The sequence below is a fragment of the Triturus cristatus genome, chromosome 8 (genome assembly GCF_964204655.1).
Source record: "Triturus cristatus chromosome 8, aTriCri1.1, whole genome shotgun sequence".
In the NCBI taxonomy this organism is placed as follows: domain Eukaryota; kingdom Metazoa; phylum Chordata; class Amphibia; order Caudata; family Salamandridae; genus Triturus; species Triturus cristatus.
Window position 1 is genome coordinate 242,273,190 of NC_140591.1, and position 20,551 is coordinate 242,293,740.

The window sequence follows — 20,551 nt, forward strand, 5'->3', positions numbered from 1 at the left end:
AAACAAGCTCTTTTCAAACTACTCATACAGATCTTCAGAGCCCTAGACAACACAGGCCCAGCCTACTTCAACAGACTCATCACATTCCATAAAGCCACCAGACACCTCCACTCTGCCAAATGCAGAACCAGATACAGCAGTCAGGCTTTTCCTACATCATTCCTAAAGTCGTAACAACCTGCCTCAAGAAGCTAAAGACATGACTTTTCGAATAGGCCTCACCATCTTAGTCCTAGACCAGACCAGGCTTGCTCCTGCTTAAAGTGCCAGGATACACTCCCAGTTGATAAAGCGCTCTAGAAGTGCATATAACATAACAGAAAGTAGTGGCAGGTATTTGGCAAGGAGGAGCACAGGAAGAAGAGAACAAGAAAACAAATGAAGTCTCAGGGAGAGCAAAATGAAAATGAAACAAGCAATTCCCTAGAAGTGAGCAGTGGAATAATACAGGTCAGCCAATAAAAAGGATGGCTATGCTTCAAAGGACGGACAAGAAAAGATCTAGAAAGGGAGGTTTTTTCTCTAAGATTTGACTCTTCCCACTGACTACCTTAACTAACAATACTCTACCCTTTTCTATGAACTGCCTCTTCACCACTCTAACAGCTATGCATCTTTCATAACCGAATGCTCCACACTAGTGTGCCTCACTCTGGTCTTCCTTTCTTCCAACCCTTCTCTTCCCTTTACTACCTCACCTGCTACTAACAAATTAGCTCTAACCTCTCAACCCTGTCTTTCTGACTCGAATATCAATCTCCTAATCTTCGCCTCAACATCTTTATCTATCAACTCACCCACCCTCTCACCCCTTTGTTTCATAACCTACTTTACGCTTTACTTTTACTGCTTCTTTTCAGGCACTTAAGTAAACATTAACCTCAACTGCCCACTCTCCCACTGATCCAACATACTTTCCAAAACCAATCACAAGACCTAACAAAAGATAGATAAAACTCCCCTATCCCTCAAAGTTCCCTACTGCCTCTGTCTAAACCTGTCTGCGCACCCTTTACTCTACAACCTTCTTCTGCCAAGCTCTGGATACCCTACCACATCCACACCTACTATTAACATTATGACTTCCATCAATTAGTATTCTGTCTACTTCTCCCCATATCTCCTCTAACCCTCTGAAAAAACTGCAAATTTTTCTAAAGCATAAAGACATGCCGTTTACTTGCACTTCAACCCATCTCTCCCTTTTCTCATACATTCCAATGCTCTCTTTTAACTAATCAATCTTACCTATGCAATTAGCAGCTACTGAAACATCCACTATTCAATGCTCCATCTAAGAACAAGAATCATCTGTATATTTGCAGACTGACCTCTGACTCATCTCTCAACCTCCTCCTGTTTATCACAGAAACTTATATAGCTGATGATGCCCCAGCAATCTGCTTGGGACTATATTGCTGCGATACATAATCCTGACCATGAACAACCCAAGAAGATGTAAGGTGGCCTTGGAGTTTTTTTCAAGACCATAAACTTTTTCAGACTGTGTCATGCCCAAACGTAAATATATGCTAGTAGGCTGCTCCCTCTCCTCTACATTTGCCTGATCTTTTTAACTGATCAATAGACCATCACAGAACTATGGAGCATTCACTGACAGCTTCAATGATGCTATGTCAGAGTGACCTAAAAATCTGGTTAAACCAAACTAACCTTGCCCAGACAAGATATGTCTAGAGGACTTCAATTTCTCCCGACTTAAGACAAATCTAACACATGCAGCTGGACACGCCATTGATAAAAATCTTAGTGATACTTTACATTATTCCCCAATCATATGGAGTGATCACCGTCATGTATTTTACTTCAGTGTCAACCTCTAAATATGAGCAAATTCAAGAACAGAGAAAAACAAACAACTTAAGGGCAATAGAAGAAGCTCGACTTGCCAGCACTTGAGTCCAACATATCAAAACCTTTCCACACAAATCATACAACTACGGTTGTGCAGGGGGGGCACCTGGTTTTTTGGCCCCGGGCTTGCGGCCATCTAGGGAAACCTAGCAAACCCACAAATTTCTGAAAACTAGACACCCTGGGGAGTCCAGTGATGTATGGCTTGCGTGGATCCCCCAAGCTTTTCTTAACCAGAATCCTCTGTGAACCTTAAATTTAGCTATAAAAATCACTTTTACCACACATTTTTATATGGGATCACTGTGCTGGCACAAATGTCCTACCACCTAGCGTTCCCCTTGGTCTCCTGAGTGAAATGATACCTCACTTGTGTGGCTGTCCAATAAAGAATCCGCCCCCAATTATTATTTTTTTAAATGTAGTGCTTAGAATTTGCGGTGCTATACCTTTAATCCCTATGTCACAGGCCTTTGTCCCACCCACACAAGTGAGGTATCATTTTACTTAGGAGAACAAGGGGAATGCTGGGTGGTAGGACATTTGTGATCCCATACAAATATGTATGTGAAAAGTGAATTTTTTCAGCTAAATCTGAGGTTTGCAGGGGATTCCGGGTAGGGAAACGATGGGGGATCCATGCAAGCCATACCTCACTGGACTCCCCAGGGTGTCTAGTCTTCAGAAATGTGTGTGTTCGGTAGGTTTCCCTAGATGGCCACGAGCCCAGGGTCAAAAAACCAGGTGCCCCCCCCTGCAAAACCAGGTAGTTTTATGATAGGGAATTTCAAAGTCTCCACAGTACAAGTGAGGTATCATTTTTATTGGAAGACTTTGGGGAATGCGGGGTGGGTGGAAGTTTGTGGATCCACACAGATTCCAGAACTTTCCATCACAGAAATGTGAGGAAAATGTGTTCTTTTTACAAAGTTTGAGGTTTGCAAGGGATTCTGGGTAAGAGAACCTGGTGAGAGCCACACACGTCACCCCATCCTGGATTCATCTGGGTGTCTAGTTTACAAAATTGTATAGGTTTGCTAGGTTTCCCTAGGTGCTGGCAGAGCTAGGGTTCAAAATCTACAGCTAGGCACTCTGCCAAGAAAGGGTCAGATTTCACTGTAAAAATGTGGTGTGTTCACGTTGCATTTTGGGCCGTTTCCTGTTGTGGGTACAAGGCCTACCCACACAAGTGAGGTACCATTTTTCTTGTAAGATTTTGGGAAATGCAAGGTGGGTGGAATTTTGTGGATCCATGCAAATTCAGAACTTTCCACTACAGAAGTGTGAGGAAAATGCGTTTTTTTTATTTACAAAGTTTGAGGTTTGAAAGGGATTCTATGTAACAGAACCTAGTGAGAGCCACACAAGTCATCACATTCTGGATTCCCCTGGGTGTCTGTTTTTCAAAAATGTATAGGTTTGCTAGATTTCCTTGGGTACCAGCTGCGCTAGGACCCAAAATCCACAGGTAGGCACATTCTGAAAAAAAGTCAGTGCCTTGTGGGCTTTCTGCCACCCAGGGGAGGGGGGAAAATGGAGGCTATTGCCCCGATATGCCCCCAAGAGAGGCAGAAAGACTGTGGATATTTTTCTGGGTGGTTGGGGACATTGGGATGCCCTTTTTGGTCAGCCCCCACTCCTATGCATAATTGCTGCCACCTAGTAGGCTCTCTGCTCCCCGGGGGGCAGATCAGGGGCTACTGCCCTCATCTGCCTCCTGGGAGGGGGGCAGAAAGACTGTGGATCTTTTTTGGGGGTGTGGGGACAGTGGCATACCCAATCTGGGCAGCCCCCAAACCTGAATTTTGAAAAGAATTTACCTCTGGTGCCTAGTGGTCTTTCTTCCCCCCTGAGGGGAGAATTAGAGGCTATTGCCCCATCTGCCTCCGGGAGGGGGGGGGGGGGGACAGAAATACTGTGGTAATTGTTTAGGGGTGGGGCATTCCCCACCGCTATGTATAAAAAAAACAAATCCCTGGTGCCTAGTGGGCTTTCTGCCCCACCACGGGGGCAGATCAGGGACTGAGGCCCCCATCTGCCTCCTGGAGGGGGCACAAAGACTATGGCGTTTTTAAGGGGGGGCGGGGCATTGGCATGCCCATTCTGGGAAGCACCCACAGCTGAGTATATAAAAAAAAATCCCTGGTGGCTTGTGGGTTCTATGCCCCCCGGGGGCAGATTAGGGGCTACTGCCGCATCTGCATCCTAGGGGGGGCAGAAAGACTGTGGCATTTTTTGGGGGGAGTGGCAGGGGCATTGGCATGCACGTTCTGGGTAGCCCCCGCACAAACTTTGTAAAAACTAAATCCCTGGGCCCCCCCCCCCATCCCCCCCGGGAGGCAGATATGGGGTTATTGCCCCATCTGCCTCCCGGGGGCAGAGAGACTGTAGCATTTTTTTGCCTGGGGGTATTGGCCTGCCCATTCTGGGCAGCCCCACCCCTACGTATTTATAAAAAGAAAATCCTTGGGGCCAAGTGGGCTTTCTGTCCCCGGGGGGCAGAGCAGGGGCTACTGTCCCCATCTGCCTCCTGGGGTGGCAGAAAGTGTTATACCACCTTTTGGGGGGGGTAGGGTGGGGTCATTACCATGCCCATTCTGGGCAGCCCCACCCCTGGCCTATAAAAAAAATCCCTGGCGTCTAGGGTGCTTTCTGCCCCCTGGGGGGCAGAATGGGGGCTACCGCCCCCATCTCCCCTCCTGGGGGGCAGAAAGGCTGTCTGGCAAAATGTAATGGGGGGAGCAAAGGCCCTTGCCCAAGGGGCCGCTCCCCTCTCCCTGGTGGCAAGTGGGTGGATCCTTGCTTGGGGATCGCCCTCCTGGGGCTATCCCCAAGGAGGGATCCACTAGGGAAGGGTACTGTTGGAAAGGGGAGATTCTCCCCTTTCCAACAATACCTCTCCCAAGTGTGTCGGTGCTCGGGGGGCTGAGATAGCCTCACAAGCACCAAAACATTGAAACTGAACCTAAGTTTCAGTTTCGTTTTCAATGTAATGACGACAGCGCGCCATGCGCGTGATCGTCATCACATTGAAAATCACTTAAGGGCCTTAGGGAGGTTGGGAAGCTCTTCCCTACCTCTCGAGGCCCAAAAACAAAACAAATGAAATCTCTCTGCTGTCTGCAGCAGAGGGATTTAGTCCCTCTGTCCTTATGACAGAATGCTTCCATCATGAGCACAGGAGCACTGGTGCTCATGATGGAACCATTCCGTCATGAACACGAAAGGGTTAAAAAGCCCAACACAATTAACACATACAATAATGAATAACAATTACAAAAAAATAATAACCTGTTTTTAAAATTAGTTATTACTGAATTAGCTTTCTATCCTACATACCAACTAAGTACAAAGCACATATCTAAAAATCTTTAATAAAATAATATCATTTCCACATGTTACATAATCAAATATTAGTTAAAAGAATCATAATTATTTATTCCTTAAAAATTATAGTTAATTTCCACTCCACAATCTATCCATCGAAATAAAACAACCCACACCAATTATATAAATTAACAAATTATTATTTCCAATATTTTCTTAATTAAATCTCAAGTAAACAATTAGTATTAATAATGAATTATTAATACAAAATAACTTTCCACCATCTACTCCCACAAATTCAACAACTCATACCTAATATATAATTTCAATATTAGCTTATTTCATATTTACCAAAATAAATTATTTGTATAAATACAATAAATTAACTTTATTTATTCATTAGTATAATTAATTTCCTACACACCCTTTAGTCATACAGAAACAACACAGAAAAACAATAAAAACATTTAATATATTTTACAATTTACATAATTATCATTAAAATAAATTAGTATAATTTAAAATTCAATTATTAACAAAAATACAATTATTAAATAAATATAATGTAACTACATCCCACCCTATATCCCTACATAGCACACCAGTCACACCTAAAATTTAATTAAAAAAAGACCATCATACAATTACCATAGTTATCTATTAATTAAAAATAAATAATTAAATTATTACAAAGAATTTACTCCCTGCTCCATACCCATGCAAAATGAACAAACCCAAACTAAAAACTACATTTCAAAAAAGAATTATACAATTAACATATTTATTTATCAAGTAAAAAATAATGATTAATTCACAAGTCATTATTAATTAATTATAATTAATTTATTTCCCACCCAAGTCCCCTCCCCTACAAAACACACAGCCTGCACCTTAAACTTAATTAAAATAAGCAAATAATTTTAAAAATAACATTTAATTATCATTTAAATAATTAAATCGTATGACATTTTAATTATTACATATTTATAATTAATTTACCTCCCACCCTATACTTCTAGAAAACACATTACCTGCACCTGAAACTTTATTTAATTAGAAAAAATAATAATACAATTAAAACAAATAATTATCAATTAAATAATACTAATTAAAACATAATTCTTAATTAATTTTAATTAACCAACTTCCCACTCTATTCCCCCCCAAAAAAACACACAACCCGCACCAAAACGTAATTAAAATAAACAAATAATTTCAAAATGAACATTGAATTACCATTTAAATAATTACATCTTACTACAGTTTAATTAATAATTATTTATAACTAATTTACTTTCCATCCTATACCTCTAGAAAACACATTTCCCGCAACTGAAGCTTGATTTAATTAGAAAAAAATAATAATACAATTAAAATAAAATATCAATTAAATAATTAATACTAATTGAAAAGTAATTCTTAATTCATTTTAATTAACTATACCCCTAACAAAACACATAACCCATATTTAAAACATAATCAAAAAAAGTTAATTATACAATTAACATAACTTATAATCAATTAACTACAAACTTTTATTTACAGATAAAATAATGATTAATTATATTTAAATTAGTTCCCACCCTGTAAACCTATTAAACCCACAACCCACTATGGTACTAAAAATTAAAAATAAATTGTAACATTCAATTTTTCAAACTACTAATAATAAATAACAATATTTCAAACATTAACAATATTTATACATACACTTTAAAACAGACAATTCAAACACATACTAAAATACATTAAAATAATCAAAAAGCAATATTATTAAAAACTATATTATAGTAAACTATATTAATGCTTCCGAATATGTCTCTAAACTATATTAATGACTTCCATATTTTTAACATTCTTGCACATGATATTACTATATCACGATATTTAAGACTCAATATTATTTTTGTAGGACAATATTGTTTTCTCGATATTCGGCCTCAATACCGGATACAGCACAGTGCACTCCGGGCAGTGATCGCTACACATACTGGTGGAAGAAACCTGCTAGTGGCCCCACTGTAAAAGTTGTTTCTTTCCTTGGAGGCCCTGTCTCTGCCTCAAGGACTGTGGCCTACTGTTTCTTTGGCCCACTTCTTCACCCGCCTCCTGCTCAGGTTGGCAAATACTGTATCCTCGGGCTTCAGCGTCGATCAGCTGGGAACTGGACCGTAGGACTGTTGTTCCCACAGTCGCACCACCTCCACTGGATCAAGGTCTGCATGCATATCTGCATTTTGTGACTACAGGAATGTCTACCACCACCACTGGTCCCTTCACTAACTTGTGGCCCTTGCTCAGCCCTCCCTGACAACAACACGGGTGCTTTGTTACTAGAGCGACAGGCGATACTGATGAAACTGCATGCCAATCAGTGTCCTTATGAAGTCCTTTGAGACGGTCTGCTTCTTCTCACAGCTTGGAGTACTTGATAGCCTAAACCTGGTGTATTCGCGCCACATGGTGGGTGATTCCCTCAACCCAGCACACCGGCCATCCTGCTACTCCTACATACAACTGCAATCTAAATCTAGGACCCCTTCTCTCTCCTTAGTCTTAGGTGTGTTGCCTCCCTCTCCATTGTTTAAAAGAAAATCAGCCTGCCATCTCCTCTTCATGAACGTGGTACCTAGCAAGTGAAACAGACTTGGCGGACATCACTTTGGAGACCATGAGGGAACTTTGAGATAATAAATCACCCATTGACTCTACAGCTCTTGAGCTTAAATCCCTGTGCTCTGAGCTTGATATTTTTAGTACACAGTTTGACTCCACAGCCAATAAAGTGGAAAGTAACAGAAGACTATCTGACTGTCCTAGAAACCAACCCTAATGCCGGCAGCGAAGTATGGCATTTACGCAGAAGGCTGATGGAGATCAAAATCTGAAGTTGTGGAAACCGCGTCTGGTTCCTTTGGTATTCCGGAAGAGAGTGAGAGGTCGGATTTAGATGGATTCCTAATTACATTTTTTACAGAAATAACTCGCTTCACTTTCCTACATCTCCTCTGGAGATTCAAAGGCTGCACTGGGGGGGTATCAAAGGGAACACACGACGTACCACTCCCAGGCCGAATATTGCTTGTTTCTTTCGTCATCAACAGGCCTATCAACTGCTCTCTTCGGTTAAGCATCATAATGGGACTTTCTTAAATAAAGCTGCTAAAATCCACATCGCAGCAGATTTTTCTCCTGACATGGTGGTGACACAGAAGAAGGTCTTGGCACTATGACCAACCCTTGGGCAACTTAACATTCGCTATGGGCTGCTGAAACCCACCAAAATGCTACTCACACAGAGAGTTTTACAACCCGGACGATCTAAAAAAATACTTATTCTCTTGCCAAAGGCAAGCCTGTCTGCGCCTGTCCGTGCCTTGACCGCCCCCAGTGCCAGGAAAAATGGGCCTCCTGCCACCTACAGATACTCTGTGGAACAGCTCTGAGCCCTGGACCCCAGAAGCCACAACAACAACTGCTGCCTCGCATTGCAGCAATCGACGCAAGGAGCTTTTACCTGCCATCACTGTCTCTTCACCTGTAACTCAGCACCACCTGCACAGAAAGCCTGATCACACCCACCTCACTGACTACAACCACCACAAAATCACTCCACTGTCTGCTGTTCAACACCCGATCACTCTGCAAACACGCCAATGAAATCTGGGACACCATCACCACCCTCATCCTCAATGTTGTCTTCATAACAAAAACCTGGTTTAAACCCTCTGACACCCCCGACATCACCACAGAAATGTCCAACGGATACAAGATGATTCACCAGGACAGCACCAACAAACAAGGATCACCATCATCCACAAAGAAGCCATTCACTGCACCACCACCGAAGATGACAGTACACCAATCATGGAGCACTTTAACTTCCAACTCAATGCTAACGGCAGAACGGCCATCAGAGGCACCCTCGCATACTGACCCCCAGGGCCTACGCCCTAGCTTCTGCAACGCAATTGGCAAAATAAATCGCCTGCACTCGCCATCGACTCCAATCACCACATCTTCCTCAGTGACCTCAATTTCTACCTCGACGTCCTTAAAGACACTAGCACCTCCAAACTCCTGGAAAGCCTGAGCAACATTGACTCCTAACTAGACCCCACACACAGCGCACAACACATGCTTGACCAAATCTTCACAGAAAACAAATGAATCAAATACAGCAACAAACTCAACTGGATCGACCACGACATCGCTCACTGTACCATCGCAGGAGCACCATCAACCACCACCAAGACCCTCAGCTTCTCCCATCACATCTGGAACAAAGTGACAGAGACCCAATGGACGGATGCCTTCAACACCAATCCTCCCAACCCTACAACCACCATCAAGCAGGCCATCAAGAACCTCTCAGTCTGGAACACCAAATGCACCAACAGGATCGCCCCCATCAAGCCCTCCAAGACAAGCCAACTGGCCTCAGGATCATGAAACGTAAGTGCAAATGACAAGAGAGATGATGGCGCACCAGCAAAGATTCCACAGACCGAGCCACCTTCAAATCAGTCCTCAATAATTACTATCAACACCTTAAAGACACAAAATAACGCACCATGGCAAACTGCATCTAAGCATTCTCCAATCACTGCAAGGAACTTTTCAACATTGTCAGAGAGTTCTCATCCCGACAGCCACTTAGAACACAATCTCTTGTAGGAGGCTGGCTTGGTATATGGTGCACACTCTAAGGAGTGAGGCACCTTGCACTAAGCCATTCAACCCTTAGGGTGATTTTAGTGGTCTTTGAGCACAATAGAAAACTCTCCAAGTAGTAGCCAAGTAGTAGCTGTGGAGAGCAGCCTTCAGACTGATATTGAAGGAGTGTAAAGCAGCTTGTTTTACGACATTTGATCGACAGAATAAGGCCAAAAAGAGCCATACAGTGTTTTATAAAAAATAAGTCTACTTATTATACAACACAATCACTAACACATTGATATACCTCCTACCTGGAGATATCAACAATTCATACAAGAATACTACACTGGTCTCTATATACTAAGAAAGTAGAATGTGAACTGCAAAGGACAACGGGACTTGGACCAGAAGACTCTGAGGAGCTGGGGAAACAAGGAACCACCTGAGGTAAGTACTCAAGAACCCCACGGAGGCTGTGCATGGAATGGAAACACAGCCACGTGCCCAATGAAAATCAATGGAGAAGTCGCAGTTGCAGTTTTAAAGAAGAACCCTTCACAGAGGACCCCAAAGAAACCCTTTGGAAGATGGAAGGTTGGAAAGCCACCCAACATGTGGATGCCCCAGGAACCAGGTTACCAGAACCATAGGGGTCAAGTGACGTTGGAACCTGCAATAGACAACAATGGACGACTTCGAACAAGATGCCTCTGGAGAAGCCTGTGAAGGAGTCCGGTGGAATCCAAGGGTGGGTTCTTGAAGAAGAGAACATGCAAGCAGAGGGGAAAGAGTCTATGCCACTCGGAGGTGACCAGGAGGTACAGAAGCACAATGCCCAACAATGTTAGGAGGTTCAGGAGTGAATAAGTTGACCTTGTCGCTGCAGGTGTGAGGAGTAGGCCTTGCTGAGGAAGACCAGGAGCTGTGCATGTGTCTGTCTCACATCGGATCTCAGTGTCTAGGTGGTCGTGTCAAGCAGGAGCACCAACAAGCTTTGGTAGCAGCAAATGGCACGGAAAGCGAAAAGATGCAAATGTTGGGGCCAGCAAGATCCAAGAGACTCTCCAAGTGCAGCAGAGTCAGAGTAGGCACAGAGCAAACGAGGGAGCCCATGGAAGCAAAGGAAGACCCTTGAGAGGGCCCACAGGCTTAAGGCACTGGCATTACAAGAGGAACTCAGGCAGCTCACCAAAGATGGAGGCCTAGGGTGCAGAAGATGCAGTGAGGATGCCGATCTTCGAGGGCCGAGGTTTTGGAGGCTGGAGCTTCTTGTAGCAGAAGATCTCTGGAGTGCAGAGCCAACAAGCCTTGGCAACGGCAAGTCTATGCGGTGCACAGGGGTTTGGTTCCAGTGTCAGGAAGGACAGCGCCTTCTGCATTCCTGAATTCAAGGCAAACAACTACAAATCCCATGAGCCCTAGACATAGAGACTCATGGGATAAAAGAGCACAGGCCGGGGCTGCATGCGTAATTCCAGTTTGTTTCCCGATTTACGAGTGATCCGTGTTTTTCTGTGTCACTGTGTCGAGGCATTCTCCAGGGGGCTCTATCATGGTGAGGCATATTGGAGTCTCGTAAACTTCAAAAAGTCATTTCTTTTTTTTGCTCTCCCCCTCTTCTGGATGGAAGGAGGGGTTTATGGTCCCGGTGTGAGAAAGTTGCTCACATCAAAGGTCGGAGGTCAGAGGACCCTGACGATACATTTAAACACCAGCTAAAATCGTGAAGGAAAAACTAGCGTTTGTGTGGCTTCAGCGCAAGGAGCACATTACAAAGCAATTGGATTAAAAATTTTGAGGAAAATCTTAAGTACCCTATGTTACAGTAAAAGGACTACAACGGCTTCCAGGTAGGACGTATTGTGCCAGTCGTTTTCAGAACTTTGTTTCTTTATTATTGTAAAGCGTTTTGGATTAGCATTCAATTGTGAGAGCAAAGATTTTGGTTATCTGACAGAGGAAAGTACAAGTGTGTAAAGACTTTATATTTACAAGAAGTTTCCTTTTTTGGGTGAGCTGGTTTCACTGAGAAACCATGTTATGTGACTAAAACATGCAACTTCAAAGACTTTTCTATTCTATTGTTTATTTTTACCTTTTATTTTATGAGGTATGTGGAATGTCTACTGCACAATTGGTGAATGATCCTGTGTGGGAATGAATGGGCTTTCAGAGAAAACAAAGGAGTTGACTTGTTTGGTTTGTCTCTACAGGCTTCGGCAGGGAAAAAGTTCTGGAAGGTATTCATCTATGTATGAAACTTATGGAAGATTGACCGTCTTTATTTATAAGGTATGCCTTTGTGGTTAGCGAGAAATAATTGAGAGTAGACATAAATGAGCAACATTAATGGGTTTTCCGTTGGCTCCTATTGATTCTAAATCCCTGCTGTTTCCTCTCCCAATACCCTTTCCCTCACCTGCTCACCCTTCTGCTCTGTGTGTTATTAATATGAGAGCTGGTGATAACAGGAGGTGGACCCCTTGTGCATCATTCCGATCCCAAGGAGTCTCCATCGGACACCCAGTGGCTCTGACGAGGGAAACTGTCCTCAAAATTGCTGAGAAGTCAGGTCAGACCTCTAGGGAGCTGTGGAACCACCACCTGTGTTTCAGAATGTCTGTAGGACGACAGGAGCAGCTTTGCTGTGGTGCCTGCAGATGCAGGGATGCAACTCCTTCACTCAAAGGGAGATTACTTCAGATGCCCTTGATGCCCTCAGGACTTCTGGAGAACCTGGCTGAAGCACAGACACAGACGATGCAGAAGACTTAAAGAACAGCAAGACCAGGAGCAGCAGGAGTCTTCCTTGATGCAGTCTCAGTTTCAGTTGAAATCCAACTAAGTTCAAGTGTCCAGACAGTCAAAGAGTGTCTTGTTTTCAGAGGTGACGAATCTGAGGACCCACCCACAGGGGAGCCCTTAAGTACACTAGGGAGAGGGTTGCAACCACTCTGGGGTCCCTCTCAGAGGAGGGGCTATAAAGTGGACTGGATACTCCCCTGCCCTTTGTTCAGTTTCGTGCAAGAGCGGGAACCATGGGTTCCTGAACTGCTTCAAACCAGATTATGCAAGAAGGGCACCAAATGTGCCCTTCAATGATGTCTGGTGGTGCTGAAAAGCACCACCACCCCAGCCCAATACTCTAAGTCTTGTCTGGGAGGTGGTCAAACGTCCCTGCGACAGGAACCTATTGTTCTACCTTCCCCTACTCAAGTTCAGCTTTGCAGCAGGAAGACAGAATCGTGTTTGTGGTAGGCAGCAGCACTAGCTTGCTGACAGACCCTGAAAAACTGTTACCAGGAGTACAGGGGGTTCCCTAAGGAGCCCTCAGTGCATGGGATCATACTTCCAGCACCGGAATCGGTGTTGGTGTATGATGTCAACATGTTTGATAACAAACATGACCAGGTGCAGCAGAAGCCATTATATAGTTAGACATTTCGTAATGACTGATATCCATTATATACTTTAAAATGGCTGACTGCACTTACAAAGCCTGGAGAATCGACTCCGGGGTTTGTAGAGGGGTCTTGCTCCTGCAGGGGCACCCTCATGCTTGTAACTAAGCACCCTGCTGTCAGGACTGAACAGCCTACCATAAGGGTGACTTATAGGTTTTAAGTGTAGTGACCTCAGATAAGAGGAAAACAATATCTGTAGTGAGGGGTGCAAGCACCCTCTCATACAGGCTGCAATGGACCGCCTGTAATCAGAGTGACAGAATGAATGCTGCAGCCCATGGGAGATACCTGGTGTACCTACGCCTTGGGTACCTCAGCACCATATACTAGGGGCTTATACGGGTACACCAGGAGCCGATTGTGGATGTCCTAAAGTACTTACCAGAGCCCATTTAGGGGAGAGAGCACAGTTGCTGGGGCCTGATCAGCAGGATCCCAGCAGACTGCAGTGAAAAACACACTGCCACCAGGCAAAAAATGGGGGTAACCATGAAAGGAGATTTTACTTTTCTACACTCCCCATCCCAGGACCTCTGCAACACCCTGGTGTACTATTTCAAAAATAAGATAGCCACCATCTACATTAACTTCGGATGCAAACCTACTGACCTTTACAGCCTCCTCACACTGACTGATGCCACCCACACTCCTCCGCTCACTGCATTTGAACAGCTCACCACACAGATCACCACAGCCATCATATACTCCATCCACTCCAGAGCACACACCTGCCCCCACCACTTCTTCAACCTTGAGAAAAAGAAAATCAGTGGTGAACTCACCTCCATCCTCAAAGCATTCATCACCACGGCCACCTCCAAGGAGCAATGGAAACCCGCAGAGGTCATGCACCTCCTCAAGAAACCCTCTACTTATCCCAGCAAACTCAAGAACCTCTGCCCCATCTCTCTGCTCCCCTTTCCCGCCAAAGTCTTTGAGAAGGCCTACAACCGACAACTCACCAAACACCTAAACAACAACAACCTGCTGGATACCTCCCAGACCGGCTTCTGCGACAACCACAGCACCGAGGCAGCCTCGATTGCTGACACCGACGACCTCAGAACCCTTCTCGACCAGGGACACACATCGGCCCTGATCCTTCTCGACCTCTCAGCAGCGTTTGATACCTTAATATACCACACCCTCATCAAGAGCCTCCACCACATCGGGATCCAAGGAGACACCCTCAAATGGATCACATGCTTTCTCACAGGACAAACCCAGCGAATTTGCCTACCCCCCTTCACGTTGGAACCCAGGAGCTTCATCTGACTCATCTTGCAAGGTTCATCTCTCCACCCCCCCCGATCAACACCTACATGACACCCCCAACATCGTTGGAGCCCATGACCTCAACATCATCTCCTACGCAGATGACACCCAGCTCATCCTATTGCTCTCAGAAGACCCCCCCAACACAAGGATCAACTTCCACAACTGCATGATCTGACTGAATGAAGACCAACTGCCTGAAGCATAACACGGACAAGACGGAAGTGCTGATCTTTGGAAACAACAAGTCTCAGTGGAACGACACCTGGTGGCCCGCTGAACTCGGACACACAGCGACGGACCACGCCCACAACCTTGGCATCATCCTGGACAGCAAAAAATCAACATGAGATGCCAGATCAAAGCAGTCACCTCTTCCTCCTGCTTCCTCACCCTGTGCAAACGCTGAAAGATCTTCAGATGTCTCACCATCAACACCAGGAAAACTGCCACCCAAGCAGTTGAAACCAGCCGACTCGACAACAGCAACAGGCTCTATGCAGTCATCACCACCCAGCTCCTAGAGACTGCAGACGATTCAGAACACGGCTGCCAGACTCATCCTCAACCTCCCTAAACAGACCCACATCATCCCCCACCTCAAGAACCTCCAGTGATTCCCTGCCCAGAAAAGATGCCAATTCAGGATCTTCATCCACTCCTACATGACCCTCCAAGACGAAGGACCAGCATACATCAACCATTGCCTGAAGTGCTACCAACCCTCCACACACCTGTGCTCCACCTCACTTGTTCACACTCCCTGCATTCGCCGAAGCTACAGCAGAGGGCACTCCTTCTCCTACCTCGCCGCCTAGGCCTGAAATGTCCTCCACCTCTCTCACGGCTTTTCGGTTGGTTGCAGCAGGATCCTAGTGCCTGGATACATTCACGGGTGATTAGCCACACTCTGGAAATTCTGATTCACTGATTGATTGATTCTCCATGACCGGGACTGACATGGACCCCACAACATTGTTGACTGAAGACTACACTACGGAGGGGGGGACTGTACGTCTACTTCTCAACAGTTCAGACCCCACTTTGGATGCAACCTTCTCTGAACATCATAGACTGGACACTGTGCTTCAACAAAGGGAGGGAAGGGCACAGAAGGATGGAAGGGATCCTGCTGCCAGAGGCTGTGACAAATCCTGCTCAACCCTGAACGTGCTGGCCTCTTTGGTACTATTTTAGAGAATTTGGTCAGTTAGATCTGTCAACTTTAGGGTTGTCTTCCCCCCAACTTTTTCCATTCTTCTCCACTTTTTCTGACCTCCGTTTTGCTCGTATTGGGATTATGAGCATTTTTCCACTGCTAACCAGTGCTTACATGCATGTGCTATCTCCTCTAAACATGATAATATTGGCTTATCTCCAATTGCCCTATTTAATTTCTTACACTGTCTTGTAATTCCCTAATACCCAACTGGTGCTCCACTTTGAAAGACACTCCAAAACTAGCTCCATACATTTCTGAGACTCTGCCAAACTGGGTTTTTTGCATGACTTTACAGACGCCAACAACTCAACTTTACACTGGCTAGATTGAGATCAATGGCCCTTATGGTGGACAAAATATGTATCCTGCATCACTGGCACTCATCACACATACCCACACATCAAGAGTGGTTTTTTTAACTATACCTCCTGACCACCTTTGAAAGATGCATTTACAAGCTCCAAGATCAATTGCACCTATTTTAGGATACCTGGGTGGCTTCTTACACCTTAAAGAACTGTAGCTTATTCCAATGCCAATGGCCATTACCTACTCCCCACATCTAGACAGTGGGTTAAAACAGTGGAACTGACCTCATATTGTAGTAGGAGATCTAGAAGGAAAAGATACATGTCAGCATGTCCTAAGTAATACACTCTACTGTTCCTGAAGGATTCCATGGGCACTCCCCATCGTCTGGTAGACACTGAACAATCGAGGAGGTGAGACTATCTTTTATGTACACAAGAAGAAATTATTCTGTTAATAGAATTGATGGCTAATAGCATACTGAAGCTTATGCTTTACTTTACTACTTTATATGCCACTGTGATACCTACTGGTGATATTTGGACAACACGGAAGTGCTGGATACTTGTTATGTTATTTTATTTTCTATATATCTGACTTGCAATGGGACTGTTCGTGACTGATGTTGAAAAATCAATAAATAAATATTCCAAAAGAATGGAGTAGAAGGAATCACTACTGCAGGATTTATTGGTGACCCTGTACACTTTCCACCACCAGTGTCTACTATTGAGACTTCTAAAACTGCACAAAACTTGGCAAGCCTCAATTATCTCTCCACTTCTGTTGAATCTCTACCGTAAACCCATACCACAGCTGATCACTTCCCCAAACCTAACCTGATACATCTATAGCAACACCACCCATACATCCTAAAACTGGAAAAGCCTGGGAAGCTAGAATCACCAAGACCTGACCACTATTTTTCACTATCCTTGCTTTGGATAACTGGATGCTGATCAAACATTTTAAAGTCAACTATTTGTTCCAAGACAGAACTCTTGACCTGTAAACAAAGAAGAAACTACCGACCTACTGCCATTTGGTTAAAGGAACTTGAGTCCCCACAATTGAAATCAAAGTAAGATATATCAGTGTGGCATGCACTCCAAACGTTTTGTTATCCCTTAAGTGAATCTTGTAAGAAGTGTCTTCTGCACAATGAGGACACTAACAAACCTTTCCACACGTAGGACAGCTGCTGAAATTACAGGACCCAATCACTCTTGTCATGTTGAATAAAGTATGCAAATGATCTTTAAAATGTGTGGTGCCGCTTTTCTTCCAGCGTAAACAACAAACGACCTGAAATGTTGCAGCAAGTCAGCTACTACATTTTCAACCACTGGAAAGCAACTAGTCAGTACTGTAGTTTATTCATGGCTACCTAGAGCAAGACAATCTGTTTTCAAAGCACTCTGTATCCCCAGGGCCATCCGAGGCAAATACCCATTGCTCATCCAAGCTAAAATCAAATGAGTAGTCACAGAAAAAAGACTCCATCCTGAAGTAGCACCTCAGTTGTCCACTCAATATTCACCCCCACATGTAGAAGGTATTGGTGAATTCTCGTCCACGCAGGATGAAGCATAGCTATGGAACTCCCTCCCAGAAAAGACAAGATATGTACCAGACCATCTATATTTCACGAAGAAAAGAAAGACCTGGATTCTTCATAAAAAAGATAGAACAACAATTTTCACTTTGCCCAAAATCTAAACTGTTATAGAATGCCATTGCTAAAAAGAGAGTAAGCAAAAAGCATCATGCCTGTCTGAAATCTGTGCACATGAGAGGCTATTTTTTGGTAATTCCTGAAGGGCCTAGATAACTCAATCTGGCTGCCTGTAGCCAGTGCATCATAGAAGTTACTTTTTCTCCACGCCTGGGCTTTTATGTCGGTGGCTCCTATCCAGTACATGCCATATACTGCTTCTCTGTTACTCCTGGGTAGACTATAGAGACTCATCATTATGTCAGACCAGTCACTCCGGAGTGGATTATAGAAATTAATAGAGGATGCTCAATTTCTACCTCTCAGTCCTCTTCACATCAATACAAGTAAAGGCAATGCGAGGTGAGATACGATAAGAGATCCTCTCTGGTGACCAACTGATGACATCGAACTCTTCCAAGGTAGGCCACACTGCAATTTAACACTCTTAAAACCAAGCTCGCCCCAACAGTGCAATGTGCCAACTGTCAGATAATGCACTTAGACATCTTATCAATATGAAAGCTATATGAATGCAATTACAATACATTACAATACTGCAACATGAGGTTTTAGTGAACAAAACATTTTTAGTAAGAACACAAAATTATTTGGATAGTGCAGAACATGAAAGCAGACAGAAGGGCCATTACAAACTGGTGTCCTCCAAAATAAGGACATTGGTTCTTTCAGACTAATGTAATGTAAACCACTTAACTGTGCTTCTTAATTTCGCATCAGCAAAGAAACTCCATGGGCTGTGGTTCATATGTCTTGCATGAAAGGCATAACATAAAAACAGAGTAAAACCAGCATCTAGAGAAACTAATATGTTACCTGGAAGGGATTTAGACCATTTAACTACACAAAGCAGCTGCCTCTCGCATAGTCGGTTCAAACTGGTAAGCAAAGAACTTGGAGTTTCGGGTTGTGTGTTATCATAACCCGCATACACAACCTCAGGCTCAATGCTCTGTAGAATGTTCAGCAATTGGGGAATAATGTGCAATTCTTGGGTTGAGTTAGATATCCTGGTTACTAAGCTTTGTTGGTTTTCAAACGGAATCACTAAGGGCTGTCCATATGTAGCGGCATCCATCCTTCTCACAGTTTTCACTTTGCCGAATTTTTTGAACTTTCGACCTATTAGAAAAAATAATGTAATTATGTGAGCATGCGAAAAGTTAAACAGTTTAAAATACTAGAAAACTTGAATTATATTTTAATTTTATTTAACTTCACTTTTCAGTTTGATCGGCACACTATTCAGTGCAATATTACATCATTTCCCAGTCCCCTTTACTCTTCATAGCTGCACTTTCATGTTATTTTTCTTATCTTTGGTTTAGAAGACATCAAATTAGAAGATTAGACTGCTATTTACCCTAAATGTTAACAAAGATAAAACTAAACCAATTGTCATACGTTTCACTCTTAACAAATGGTGACTACTTAAATAAATGGAACTATGATGTGTTTTTCGTCTGTAATGCTAAATATTTATTTTCAAATGATTTTATTACATTTATGGGCAAAAAACAATTTCACAATCAGAACAATCTTCACCATATTTCCAATCCAAGACCCCTACTAAGTTATACATCTAATCACATTCCTTCTCCTATCAAACATCTGATTTCACCAGTTTTTTCACTATAATGTCATATGTAACATTTCATTCCTACCTGTCATTTTAATGGCTTTTCAAAGAGCAGCGAAAGTTCCTTGACTCATCAGCGATCTTGATATAGTGAGAAACTGTTGGAGTGAAAGTCTACAGTGATTTACTGCTTCAGTTTTTACTCTTGCTATTATAAAACAATTACTCCCCCATTTTCAATGTTGAGGAAAAATCACCTTCACCATTTGTTTACATGAGTTAAGACACCCTGAGCGTCAAAGAAGTTGAGAAAAAAAACAGTATGTTTTTTAGGTGGAGCATTCGAGACCTCTTGTATAGAATTTAGTATATACTTATATACTTTAGCATATACTTATATGTACATGTACTTTGTGGGCTCTGGAGGTCAGCCCTAGGACTTGTCTGCTTCCGCTTAGGGGCTTTTTTTTCTGTTCAACTGCCTTTATTTAACTGTCTTGATAGAAAACGACCAGGTGTGGTCAGTAAAATACCAGAATTGCTTTCTGCTCGTTTAACTGCCTTTATTTAACTGTCATGATAGAAAACGACCAGTAGAGGCCAGTAGAATACCAGAATTGCTTTCTGCTAAGGGACTTTCCTTTTTTTATTTTTCTGGCAACTGCCTCTATTTAACTTTCTTGATAGAAAATGACCAGCAGAGGTCAGTAAAATACCAGAATCACTTTAGCATTCTCTAGAATCCAGTCCATAGAATGTGTCTTCCACAAGCACCCATAGAAAATAATATTTTTTTCAATTCTTGTATTTTTAGTGATATGACCACCGAAGGCTCTGATGTTATACTTAAAACAGAGCTTTGGACTATACCATTTCCCGCTGAAAAGCAATATTTCTGTCCATGTGTTCCCATACCTGACGTGTCACGCAGTTTGGTGCTTACTTCCCCTCCATGGTAAAGAACAGTAGATGTTTCAGCACCCAGGCTAATGTGCTGCATAGCTAAATACATATAAGGTCTTAAAGGAGAGACCGATTGCATTGCAAATGCTTGTTTATTTTGTTGCAGCTCATTTTGGCACTAGGGCATGCTTTGATCATGTAAA

The 20,551-nt window shown here is 43.3% G+C and overlaps 1 protein-coding gene across 1 annotated transcript in view; it reads right to left on the bottom strand.

Moving 5' to 3' along the window:
- Positions 1 to 20,551, bottom strand: part of PGR (progesterone receptor) — a 697,443-nt gene that overhangs the window by 358,316 nt on the left and 318,576 nt on the right. The window contains exon 4 of the mRNA XM_085621437.1: positions 18,683 to 18,988. Coding sequence (XP_085477563.1) covers positions 18,683 to 18,988 — 306 coding nt within the window. The remainder of the gene's footprint in view (positions 1 to 18,682; positions 18,989 to 20,551) is intronic.